Source organism: Vidua chalybeata, chromosome 3, assembly GCF_026979565.1.
Source record: "Vidua chalybeata isolate OUT-0048 chromosome 3, bVidCha1 merged haplotype, whole genome shotgun sequence".
Taxonomy (NCBI): Eukaryota; Metazoa; Chordata; class Aves; order Passeriformes; family Viduidae; genus Vidua; species Vidua chalybeata.
The window spans coordinates 84993828-85007897 of NC_071532.1; the positions used below are offsets into that span (position 1 = coordinate 84993828).

At 37.2% G+C, this 14070-nt stretch overlaps 1 protein-coding gene across 1 annotated transcript in view; it reads right to left on the reverse strand.

Annotated features, from left to right (window-relative positions):
- The window catches only part of ADGRB3 (adhesion G protein-coupled receptor B3), a 446982-nt gene that overhangs the window by 37676 nt on the left and 395236 nt on the right, over positions 1–14070 (reverse strand). Inside the window, exons 20-22 of the mRNA XM_053938382.1 lie at positions 5847–5997; positions 5216–5285; positions 353–419 (exon numbers count right to left, since the gene is read on the reverse strand). Of these exons, the coding sequence (XP_053794357.1) occupies positions 353–419; positions 5216–5285; positions 5847–5997 (288 nt within the window). The remainder of the gene's footprint in view (positions 1–352; positions 420–5215; positions 5286–5846; positions 5998–14070) is intronic.

Consider the following 14070-nt stretch of genomic DNA (forward strand, 5'->3'; position numbering starts at 1 on the left):
CAATCCACTGCCAAGCAGCACTCTATCAAGACTGTCACTGAGTTTCACAAGGCAGTGACAATTGCGTAGATGCTGCTGATAATAACTCAGTGATGCCTGTAACAAGTTTTCTGTGCTACTAATCAGTACATTATTCTTTCACAGCTTACCGTGTAAACATGGAGAGATAATTGGTATAAAGAAGTGATATAATCAAATGAATCATGCATTCAAAATACTGAAGGTATGTTAAACAGCAATGATCTCAGTATTTACAGCAAAATGCAATGTTGCTGTATATCCAAGCTTTTATAGTGGACATAGCACTTTCTATCATTTCATACAAAATAGTTGGAATTATTTTAATGTTTACCAAGACAACAGCAGCTGCAGGTCCAACGAAAGCATAAAGCAGCCCTCCTTCCAGAGACAGCCAGCAGCTGGAAAGAACATTAGAGAAGAACTAACACAAATTAAAAATAAGTATAACACACTGTCAAGAGAGAATTAATAATTAATATAGCATGTTTTTCTGATGTATGAGATTCATACAAAAAAGAATTGCTTTGTCGATATGAAGAAGTAGAGATAGTGAAAGATAGAAGTGAACGATATTTCCAATACCAGTGGTTAACATTTTAAAATCTTTACCGTGAGTTATACATAAACTGAAATGGCCAAAATGTATAAAGAGCACAATAGAAAGTAAGGTTGCAAGTATTTATTGAATCTCCTCTAATCATGTATAATGAGTTAACTGAACAGGCCTTGCCAAAAAGGCATCTAGAAACATTTCTAGTTTACCATATCTGATAGTTCTATATTTAAAAGGGATGAAATGGTCAAGCACCCGTAATACAGAACTTCAGAAGAAAACCAGGTTACTACGTGTCTTGTCATTTAATAATTGCTATTAGAACTACACCTTAAAGACAATATGTTCATTAGAGAAAAATCATATATGATATATGATCTATTCTGTACTCCCTCTAATATTTTGCAAACAATTTAAATGTATATTTTAAAGCATCTGAAAACTGTATTTTCTGGAGACCTAATCTCAAAGAGTTTGTCATTCTGCATCAGGGCTTTCACTGAAAAGCATCAGATTTCCAAACACAGAGCACTTACAGAATCAAATTCTAAATATTTGATATACTATGATGTAAAGCTTTTCATATCTGCAAAAGAACAGGAGCTTCACACACTGAAGTAAATGCAGCTGTGCTATTTTCCCAGTGATTACACATTCAAAGAACAGCATGTTTATTTGAATGCATGATCACACCTACATATAAGAAAATTCCAGCATATACATTCAAATAATCTACTTGGACTTCATATGCGGAAACACTCACATCAGAATCACACGTATCTTCTTTATTTTCCAGTAATGCTTTTGTACTTTCCAAAACCAAGTAAAATAAATGCAAGCACCTCATAATATTAATGGTCTGTTAGGGCTGGTATTCTCACTGCACGGAACAAAAGCGTTTTCCATTGCAATGAGGCCATGTGAAAACTGTCACATGAATGCAACAGCACCAGGGTGATAAATTCTGGAAAGATAAATGGATGCAAATAGTTCCTATCTGCTTCACAGTTAAAAAGGTAGTACATGCCAAGCTATTTTACATTCTACTTCAAAAACCACCTACAACACTAATGTTCAATCTATTTTTGCAATGTCAAAGAAAAATGCTTTCAAAATTGTATGTAGTTTTTCTTACTATTTTTTCAAAAGCTTGGCTATTATTGCCAGTCTAGGAACACAGACTTCTGAGAGGGGCAAATGCATTCATAGTGTACTTCCTTACCAAGTATGAACTTTTAAACTTAATGAAGATGACCACTTTGAGTAATTAGGACCTGTAATTAAAATGTTCATGTACATGGGAGACAGAAACAGCAGTTCATAAAAATAGTTGATGTATTGAAGTTTGAACATAACTTCAGTAACCTGTGCTGAAAAAAGGGTCAAGAACAGTTTTTCCTAAATGAAAAATAAAAAATAGTTTCTACCACAAAACACTTTGAGAAAAAGGAAATTTTTTTTCCTCCCTTTTCAATGTAGTCAAGTAAAATGGCTGTTCAGAAGTGATTTCCGCTTAAAGACAGAGCTGGAAATAAATGTAGAGCTTGTCCTTTTTTCACTTTAACCTCATTTTTACACAATCTGAATTTTCAACACTCGGCATTTTCACCAGTGTGTGACCTCATCATTGCAATATATCCAACATTTCCTAGCTGATGACTGAAATTAAATATTCCTCCATCTTCTGGTGAAGACTGAGTGCAGATAAGATTTTCAGGTGCCTTCCTACACCACTAGGCAATGCTTGTCAATTTTTTACTATTTTTCCTTCTCCTCTTTCTTTGCTCTGCTAGGTTTTTTTCCCTGTGTTTTATAGTTGTTTTTATTTTGTTCTCATGTTCTCTTCTTTCTCCCTGATGTGCACATAGCAGAAAGCTATATAAATTGATTAGTGTTAAGAGCAGCCACTGGTGGCTTTATGGGACCATGTTACATGATCATAAAATTCTGCTGAGTGATGAAGCATCTGTACACTTGCTCCTGTGTCCTGTACATTTTGTGAGATGTTTGATACTCTCCAAGAGATTGGTTTCTTCTCTTAAAAGAGCATGGCAAGAGTCTGACTATGAAAGAATTTTAATTTTTGCTGATGCAATAAATTCCTGGAATTTATCTGCACTGTAGGTTAACATGAGCAGTTCATGCAGGTTTATTAACTGTAATTTTTAGTAGTGATGCTTTCATAGCTCTGATTCTCTGAAAGAGATAGCAACAATATTTATTAGAGAAATGGCTGGAAAAGCTATTAAGATTTCAGACACACTCATCTTTTCCAGATAACCTGAAATATCTAAAAACTTGTCTCTAGGTTTTTAAATTATTTTAGGAAATCCCTTCAGCCTCTATCTCTATCCCTGTATCTCTATCACTTCAAGTGTCTGGGTGAAATATTTTTCTTATGTAGTTTTAAAAATACAGAAATATAAGTGTCTAATAATTAGGACTCTGAAAAAAAGACAGAAATCTGAGACTGAGGATCACAGAAAAGGCTCCACTATGAACAATTCAAGCACTCTCATCATATATATCATACAGAACTGAGAGGTGCTGCAAAGATTCTTGGACCTTCTCCTTTTCCATGAATCTCTTCATCTGTGGGACTATGGAACTGGAAAAAATTCCTTAATTTTCACTTTTAATGTTCTCCATTTAAAAGCTTCATTTTTAAAATAAGCATCTTCAAGAGCATGAATACTTTGCAACAAGGTGTGTTTCTGATAGCAGCATGTGTGTAATTGACTGCAACCAATTAGGGAAAATAGAGTGTAAGCAATTAAAAAACTTACACAAGTGCTTTAGTTATGGTAGGAGGAGCAGGACATGAGCTCTGCTTTTACACTGCCCAACAGCTGTCATGAGACACAATTCTTTGCTGCCTTCTGGAGTGGGACAGCACATCAGCTGGTGATGGAGGAGGAATCTCCATTCCTTGTCTTCACTGTTTTCCTTATGTAATTCTGATGTCAAATGCCAAGAATATATATTTGCAAATAAGATGAGAAAGCTGAATTATGGTTCTATTTGTCCCTTGTATGCCTTCATTTGGTCTTTTCTCCCATAGTACCATGTCAGCTGGATTTGGATCCTGACAGAAGAGCTGTTACATGTACAGAGACCTGCTCTTTTTTACTTTCCAGGTCACTCTTAATGAATGATTTGTTGCTTTGTCTGAATATTTCAGAATATCCTCTTTTAAAAATGCATTCAGCCCAGGAAGGAAGCAGGAAGAAATGTTAACTAAAGCAAGTACTCACACATGAATGATTTCAGTAGAGCAAATGTAATGGGATTAATCCTGCAAGGGACAGAGCTGCATCCCCAATGGGGGTCTGGACATCCTTATTTACTGATCTGTAATTCTCACAGCCTAAATGGTTTTCCAGTGGTGGCTCAAGGACTAAATAATAAAAAAAGCCAGCAAGACGAGTACATACTTAAAAAAGAATTCAGAGGAGTAATTTCTCAATATAACACTGAAAAGGGGGCTAAGACCCTGATGTACTTGCCAGCTCTAAGTGCAATTAAGCATTTCAGTTACATTAGACATTCCTCATTAAAAAACTCAAGATGCATGTTGTCACAGTTTATAACTACAGAGCTTAGTGATTGGAGCCAGAACTCAGCAGGAGATTTGGTTTTGTGTTCTTACCCACCCAGAGCTGGAGTGTCAAGATGGTGAGACATACAGGGATGGGAGGGTGAATCCTGATCTCACTCAGTGATGAGGCTAAGGAGAATAATTAAATATTCATTGAAGTGAGGACTTGACCTACTCATCCACATCGCTGATGAATGCCCTCATTACCAGTCTACAGAGTCATATTTCCTCTTTCTGTCCAGATGCATACTCAATTTCTTAGGCAACGTGAGGAGAGCTCCAAACAGGCTGACCAAAGGAAGCACACTCTTGCATACATAATGGTGGTTGGAGTGCTCCACTGGCAGGAGGAAGGCTCAACTCCTTCTTCATCAGAAGATCGAAGAGCAGCCTCTCTGAGGAGTTAATTTTCTGAGGTGCTAAATACACACTGGAACTAGCCAGGTGGCTAAACAGGTACTGAATTAGTTTAATGTAAATGAAGCACACACATTTTTCTCCTTTCTGTCTCTCAAATACAGCACAGTCCAGGAAATGGGCTGGATCAGGATGTCCAGGAATGAGGGGATGGATGGGAGAACTGCTTTGAGATGTTTGAAGGGCTTTGGCTCCAAGTTGCTCAGGGGCATTAAAGTCGAGGTACCTGCCTGGTGTGCAGAAATCTGGGCGCCAAAGAGACTCATGCCAGTACTGTTTTGGACATGTTTAAAAGCTGGCAGAGGCTACCCAGAACATTTAACATTCTCTTTTGTAAATCTATATAAATGTTAGGTGTTTATGTGGACCTAATGCTCCGTGCTTCTTAAGAGCATGCTATTTCAAAATCTCAAATGAAATCTGGGATTCCTGGTGCTTTGCTGAGCTCAGTCCAAGACTGGCATGCTGTTTTCTCTTTGTTCCTATGTGGATCACACAGTGACTCTCAGGGCAATTCCAGGTGTGAATGAATACCTGTAGAGCCTTTATAGTGTGCTACGCAGTTCCTGATGGGTATGATAATCTTGGTAACTAGAAACATAGTTTATCATTTCAGATTGACTTACTAGTGAGCTGTTCCATATCCTTTTGTCTTGGTAAAGCCTATCGATATTGCAACCACTAATGCTGGCAGTCCTGAAAAAAAAAACAACAAAATAATAAACAGCAGATGCTGAGTAAAATATTGCTGTTCTGCCTGGAAAAAAAATGACAGGGCAAGCTAATGCAAAATGGGCAATTTTACATGGAACGAATTATTTAATGAAGCACATTGCTGTTGTAGGATTTGTTTTTCTGAAGCACTGGCAGGGAGGAGGACACTGTTTTCTGCCCACAGTGTACTGCTTTGATGGAGCCAAATTACTGGTACATTTAACAGGTCTTAACTAGAAAGGGTTTCATGAATATTCATAGAATGTTTCTTTCTTATTTTATTTTGATTTCTTGATAATACACTACCTTGCTAAAAATCTTCTAAAATTTTGTTAAAACATATTTAGAAGAGAATGCTACAATATACACTAGCATACCTTGAGCTTGAGATACAGTGGAAAAGCTTCTAACAGTTTTCCTTTTAGTAACATGCTGTCAATTATCTTTCAATTTTACTGAAGAAAATTATTATATTCTTGACATTGCCACTGCATTAAATGTTTCATTCCAATGATTCTTAGGAAATTAATTTTACTGACTTACCCCATCCAAGGCACAGGAAACGCTTCCTTATGAGTCGTGTCCTAATTTTTCCAGTAACAGCCATATATGACTGCCACGCTTCTGTCAAAACCCAACAGAATGAAGCTAAGAAGAAGAAGTGTAAAAATGCGGTGGTTGTGGTGCAGATGCCCTGCAGGGAGCAAAGAGAAGCTCATGCTGAATACTTAGGGACACTCATTTCTGTTTTCAATTCAAAGAGTTGTCATATTCTATCATCTTGACCTTTATCCTTAGCATCAACTCTCCCTTTTCTCCCTCTATGATGTGGTGGCCACAAAGAGCAGGAAAAAGAGAGAAATTTTGATGAGGATTAAACAGAAGAGGTTTTGACTTGTTTTCCTAAACACTGAGTGTTCTGAGCAGGAATAAAAACACAAAATAAATCATGCCAGCAGATTTTTCTCTACACATTTACTTTGACTAGGGACCATCATAAAGCCATTCTGGTAAGCCAGTTACAAAATTACTGATTATAAAATCACATAGAGCTGAAGAGAGAAAATGTGGGGATATAAATGCTCCTAATTACCAGTTACATTTTATTTCCCTCCATGAAGAAAGACCCTGATTATAAAATTTAAAAGTTGATTTTTAAATTTTTTAAATTTAAATTTTATAGTATGTTAACCTCTTGGAATATACTGCTTTAGATATTTTTAGGCAGGTTTTAGTATCATAACCTTAACAATTGCCCTGGATATTGTTTTTATGGGTATCAGTCATTTGTCATCTGAAAAGTATTTTGAGCGCATGCAATTGGCTTTCTTTTGTCACTGTAGCCCTTAATTAAACTTGACATTGTAGCTTGCGTAAATGAGCTTCTTGGCATAAATGATGTGTGCTCCACTCTGTTGCTTAAAATGCCAGTAGCAGGCTATAAAATGCAGTCTGCATAGCACCCCAGAACTAAGTGCACACCAGTAATGTTGAGAATATCATTAGCACAATTTATCCTTAGCACAATTTAAAGTGTCAAAATCATGTTAAGATTAAAAGGAAGAGCAGTTCACACCCCCAACATCAATGAGGTAAATTAATGAAAAAATGAAAGATGTAGACATTACTTTATGATTATTTCTTTCTGCATCATACACACCTAATAGCTACCTTACATTTAGCCTTGTATTAAGGTTAGTCAAGAGTTTTTCCTAAAATCCCAGTTGAGCAAATTATTTAGGGAGAGCATATGCACATTCCTACTTATATATAGGCGCTTGCATATATTGCTGATTCAAGGCTGATAGGAAGGATATGACACATATGACACCCATGTATTACACCATTCATGCTTTTTAGCTATTTTTACATTCTTAATTACTTCTCAATATTGGAAGTTTTGGGCTGAATTTTCTGTGGTGTTAATTTTTCCAGATTCTTATCTGAAATCATTTGTGCTGGTTAACTCCTATAGTTATCTTAAATAAATAGCTGATACCAACTGACATTATCATTAGCTGACATCAACTGCTGAACTTTCAAAAATTTATGTACTTGAAGAATCAAAACTTAATGCTTTCTTGCTCTGAATTTACAGATGTGACAAACAGCTTTTCTTCAAACCCTGAATCAAATTGTTTATTTAAATCTAGAGGAAAGGGGTTCTGTATAGTTATATACAAGAGAACTGCTGTTAATTAAAAAAAAAAAAAAAAAAAAAGTAATGTAAGCTGGAAAAAAAACAACAGATCCTGAAAAGGCAGTAGGTATTCCATCCTACGCCTTGCCATTAATTCTTATGTTTAGATGTCCCTAAGGTATATGGGTTCATAAAATCCATCCAATTGAAGTCTGACTAATAGTTTCCTGATACAATAGAAAATTCCTAAATGTCTTTCTTTAACTAGTTGGTTCATATGTTATAATTCCTACTACGCAATTTTAATTTGTTTTCCTATCAATGTTCTTGCAAAAGCTAGACAGTTCTGTTGGAGCAAGAATTTGACAACAAAATTACTTCTAAGGAACAGTACAGAATCTTTTATAGAGGAACTGCATAGGTAAAAACATCCTGAAAAAAAAGTGAATATACTATATCCCTTATAAATAATGTAAATACAAACAACCCTGATCTTTTTGGTGAAAACACTGCTAAGTCTTATGGTTGACTTGAGTGCCCACTGTAGGATTTAATTCATAATTTATCCTCTATATTGAAAAAAAAAATAAGATGATGATTATCTGAGACAAATGTGGACATGGCTACTGTGGAAGAAAGAACTGTGATGAAAATGTTAATGATAATGTTGAGCAGAAAATGAGAAGACAGAAGCAAGTTTTGTGAGAAGTGATCTGTACTCTAGCTGGAGTATATTACTGCTGATTATATCTAACTCTTCTGAGCAGCAGACGGGTCTTTAAGGAACAACTATAGTAAGTCTGTACCACTGATATAACAGTGTATTTGCATCACACACCATCAGAAATATGCAAATCAGCCTACAAACACCACCAAACAACCGCTGTGGGATTGTGATGACAGGTTCATGTGCAGGCAGTGCTTGCAGTGAACTCAGCTTCCCTCCCTGCAAGAGAAGCAGTCCTGGCAAACAAAACTGCCCCCTCCCAGGCATAGCCACAGGCTCAGTTGTCCAATACCCCACTGGAAATCTGGCTTTTATGTACTTTCTTATTCTTCCCCTTTGATAAATAAATAAGGAAACAATGCTGTTCTGTCTGGGAAAGCAATGTATCTGGGAAGTTAATTTCCAAATAGAAACAAAAATTCATTTTCACCAAAGGTTGTTATTAAATGAGCCATTGAATATGTCTGATTTTAGAAAGTATACATTAGCATGTTTTCTTTCTCACTAGGTTATGGACCACTGCCAATTGCTCCTTCCTCTCCTCTTCTTCCTTGGCCAGGGACCACCACCTCCCCTCACCTTCCTGCACATACAGCAGCATCACTCAAACCTTGTGGCCCATCACTCACAGAAAGCTGCAGTGTGTCAGCCTGCCTGCACCAAGAGATAGTGGTACACATCTTCCCCATTGCTTTAGGAGGAGATGTTTCTCATTTGCTTCTAATTCTAGTTTATTAAAACTCACTGAATTAATTACCTGTGCTGAGGACCTGTCAACCTGCAACAAAATTAATTTTAGTTTAATTTATTCACAATTTCTTCATGCTTTTGAAATTAAGTAAACTTACTCTAACCTACCCTTCCTCCCATTGCTTTTGTTCTTGGCTCCCCATATTTACTTATAAGTGAGAGGAAGGAGTTTTTCTGTCCTCAGAATGCATGGTTTCATGGACTTTAGTTGAGTCTCAGGTGTTAAGCTACTTGGAATATCTAAGTAAGAATATTCATCCCTTTTTAAGAAACAATATACTATTGAAAGCAAGAACACACATCAGGCATCAAATTATTTCCTTCTCGCATACTTGTAAGACACCTACTTCAAATGAGTGTACTGAAGCACAGCTGAGAAATCTAAAAACAATGGAAATTCAAAGATACATTTTTCTAATGATCAATATTTTTATATAATAATTACGAGTGAAGTAGAGAATACATCAATTTTTATGACCTGCAAAAGAAGGTCATAAATGTAACCTCAAAATAAGAATTTATCAACATTCTTTGAGCATTTGACTGTTTTGTTTTGGCTTTTTTTTTAAACAACAATGCTATTTTTAAATAGAAAAATATATGTTTGTTTGTTTGTTTGTTTGTTTTTTTAATAGAAGAGTCTTCTGCTATAGATCTTTCACACAAAGGCAAAGAGAGTTAAGTAAGAACACCTGATTTGTTTTCTGGCCCTGAAACTAGTTCTTTTTCCTTCAACAAGCTTGTTGACTCTCTCTGGATTCTGATAAACAGTATAAAAATCAAAGCTATTTGAAGGTGAACATGAAAAATTAAATCTGTATTGGTGGTAGCAAAATGAACAGGGCTAAAATTCACTCAGATTATTTAATGAAGAAGAAATAAGAGGCAGTAGAAAAGCATTTAAATAATAAAATTTCTTAGAGATTGGAATCTTGTCTTTGACTTCTCTCTGTGGAGATAAGCCTAAGGAGATAAATTAAATGGTTGCTATTCTTATGATGTTCTGATCATGCACTGGGTTCACAAAGAGCGCCTAAATACCAGAATAATGAATAAATGAAACAAAGAGCAAACAAAACAAAGATAATGCAAAGGACACAGTAAAAAGCAGAAAAGTAATTCTATGACAAAATTTGTATATTTTACTTTCTTTTAGTCACTCTTAAGCCATCTACTCTGAAACAATGTATCTTTCCCTTTTTTAAATCAAAAATGTAAATTCATAAAATAAGACCCTGCTTATTATTCTGAATTTTACTTTTTTATTATCACCTATTTTTAAAATGATTTGGGCAATACAGTATCTTTGCCTCAGGGGTAGCAGACTGCCAGAATAGAGGGATACAGTATATTGGTCAGACAATATTGAATGATAGATTAAATACTGATTTATAGAGAAAAGTGACATGTTAAAATAGATGGACATTCAGAGACTGTGGGACAAAGAAGTAAAAACTTTTAGGAGTGGTTTTCTGGAAGAGAGACATATTTGCATGAGAAAAAATATGGCAAGAGAGGCTGTTTCTTCAGCTGCAAACGTATTTGAAACTCTTAGGATCTTAAATGTCTGAGAAATCATAGCTGAAGTCTTTCAGGTTTCTCTTCCAGGATCATTAATGTTGCTGACACCATAAATCTTTGAAGACACCATTTAAAAAATCCCATGTTCCTTTCTTTTGACAGACCGTGCTGCTAACACCACTTGTTCTAGCAAAGAACTCAGGAAATTGGATATACTGATATTGAAAATAGAAATATAGTAGAAATAATTGTTCTGAAATAATGTTATTTGTGTTTTCAACCAACATCTATGAAACTGTTTATTTTAATTAACACAAAGGAAAACTTAGGGATCTTCTAAAAGTCTTTTCTGGTGTTGAAGACTCAAGTGGTTTAACTTCACAACATTTTGTTCTGATATCTGACATTATAGCCTAGAATTATTATCACTTGACTTGCATTTGTGTGATGAGATATACACAGTTAATTAATACAGAAGTATTAATTTATAGTAGTTAATTTATACAGAAGGATTCTATATGCAGTACAAGACAACATGAATGGGAGCCTTTACTTGGATTTTTAAAGCAAGCTGTTTTTGCAGTGCAACAGCAGTAATCTTTGAGTAATTAGGTGATCTGCCTTACAAAGATAATGAATGATAACTAAGGACACTCAATTTTTTTGTCCTTCTACTCAATCATTTTATTTACCCGCAACAAACATGATGCCTTTCTAGATTCTGATAAATAGCATATAAGCTGGCTGCAAATGGCCCAGCTCTTTCTGCAGTTCCTTTGATTTAGTTTACAATTATAGTCCCAGCTTTATCAACAGCATGGCAATCTCACAGCAAATGTTTTTCAATATCAAATTTTATTTTTCTTTATTTTTCTTTTCTTTTTGGTATCATATGCAAATTATCACAATAGCTGCTAAACTTTGGGACCATTTCATGTGCCCAGACTTAGGGTGCAATATAATTTGTTCAGCTACTTTGATTTAAGGTTTTTCTTCTCTTCTGTCCTTTTATCTGACAATATAACCCCAGTGATCCTGCAACAGTGTAAGTGTGCAACAGTATAAGTGTATCTGGAAGTAAACTAACATGTCAAATTGTAATTTTTCTCTGCATTTGTGCTTTCCACACACACTTTTGATATCCTCCTTATTATTTACTCCTAAAGTTTCTTCAGATTTTACTAACAAGTTCAGTTCCTGCTCCTCTTTTACCAAGACTTACCTTGAAGTAAAGGTATGAATAAAGCATACAATCTCTTTTCACACCTACTTATGAAGACTAGTCAGAATGTCTCCTATTTTTCCCAGGTGCAGAATTCAATAGAAGTGCTGTTTATATGTGATCCACTAGAAGTCTATGGAGCCTTCTTTTTAACTTCTGCCCTTTGCAGTTACTTTTCTTCAAAGTTCTCCCTTGATAGCTGTCACCTCTATCACTCATATCAACAACCGCTGCATTTAAGTTTTGTACAGCATAGCAGCTGTCATGGTTTGACATGGAAGTGAAATTTCTCAGGAAGTTGTGGTCAAACCAATCAGTGGTTGGGGTTGGATATTGGCATTTGGACTGACCACTGAAGGCATGGACACGCCTCTGAGAACACAGGGGGTTAAAAGCAAGAACTCCCAGGGGAACGCTCTCTTTGGTTCCGGTCTGAGTGCAGTGCAGACCTCCCCTGCCTGGCCACAGGCTGCGTGGGGGAGGGGAAGCCATGTGGTGTGGTCGAGGTAGGCCAGGGGCTGAAGGGACTGGAACCGGGCCAGGTCCTCTGTGGATGGAACGGTGGAGGAAAAATCTGGGATGTTTGCGTTCCCCCCCAGAGTCTCTCTGGAGAGAGAGAGAAAGAGACAGCGACGGTGCCGGCAGTACACCAGCAGAGGAGGAGGAGGAGGGGGAGGAGGTGCCCAGTCATGGGAGTTGGAGATCTGGGCAGAGATCCCAGCTGTCCAGGTAATGTGAGACTTTTAACCCCTTCTTGGATGATGAAAGCTTTGTGAAATATTACTCCTCCTTGATCTGAAAGAGAAGAGATGGCCTGGGAGTGAGAGGTTAGAAGAAGATGGGGAAATGAATTATAGTGTGGGAGGAGATGATGGAGTGGCCTTGGCTGGACTTTTCTTGTTAGCCATAGACTGAACCAAATTCTCCTGCAACAGAGACTGCATTTTTAGAGGGATGCAGTGGTGAGCCAAGAGACCTGCTTCAGCAGCTGAGAGTGACAGGAGTGGAGTGAACAGAGAAAAGTTGAGGACGGCATGGTGTTGCCCTCTGTCTTCAGAGAAGAAGAAGAAGAGAAGAAGTTCTCTGTTCTTAGACCCTTGACCCCAGGGGAGGAAGAAAATGGGGGGGACTGTTGTCCCAAAAAGGAGAAGCTGTTGGACCCTCGGCCTCAGGGGGAAATGGGGGGGACTGTGGTCCCAAAATGAGAAACTGAACTGTTGTTTTTCTTTGGTCCTTTGCAAAGCATCCTTGAAAAGAAACCCTATGAGCAGTCTGTCCATGCATGGTGGTGAGAGCACTGTGATATGGAAAGGGGAGTGTCACACTGGCAGATTTTCTCCAGGTGGTGCCATGTGTGACATGGAAAGACAAAAGGTGGCAATTGTGTTTCCTGGGGGTCTATGGCACAGAAGAGGCTCCTCTCTCCCTTGATGGACTGAGTATTGATTATCTGAAGGGTGAGAACCTGATTGAGGGTCCGAGTTGTGTCTCACTGTGGTTTGTTGGAATTGGGCGAGGGAGGAGGAATGTTTTGGAAGGTTTTCATTCTGGATCTAGTGTGTGTGTCTTTTATAGTAGTAGTAGTTTAATAAAGTTTTTTTTTCCCTTTGTTATTAAGCTTGGGACTGCTCTGCTCTGTTCCTGATTGCATCTCACAGCATTTATTTGGGAAGGTGTATTTTCATGGGGGCGCTGGCATTGCGCCAGTGTCAAACCATGACACAGCATAAGTGTTGTACTGCAGCGTCAGTTATGCTGAGTTTTATTCAAAATAATTCCTCTGCTAGCCACTATTCTTCTCCAGATCTTGTAATACACATAGTACAAAATAATTCTATCAACTAGATGTGAAGAGACAGTCTCCTGTCTTTTGGGGTGAAAAAGAATTAATTAAATTAAAATTAAATTAAAGTTTCCAGCTGCATGTGCAAACCTTTCTCACTCTGTCATGTGACAGAATGTCTACACTAATAACTGCAGAGGTATCATTTATGCACTGGCATGTGCATAAATAGTTAGTAAATTCTTTGGCATAGTTTTGACCTGGGCCAAAAATTGTTCTCCAGCCCAGGCCCACACAGAGATGGAAAGAGAGCCTGGGCCAGGATCCCTTCCTGATGGTCAGCTTGCACTCAATGTCCTCCTGCCCTAGAGGGCTCGGATGTAAGGGATGGAAGCTGTCTTGTGCTAATTTGCCTTAGGGCTATAGAAATATTTGTGTCTCATTTTAGTGACTAGGTGGGATAGAGACAAGAAGTCCAGCTGCATAATTCATATTATGTTGAGCTATGACTAATATACAAGACAGTAAAATTCATTCCATGTTGTTTGCAGCATTCTCTGGAGATTGTCAGTACAAAGCTCAGGCTTGTATTGTTTAACTCAGAATTGCTTTCTTGGTGACATG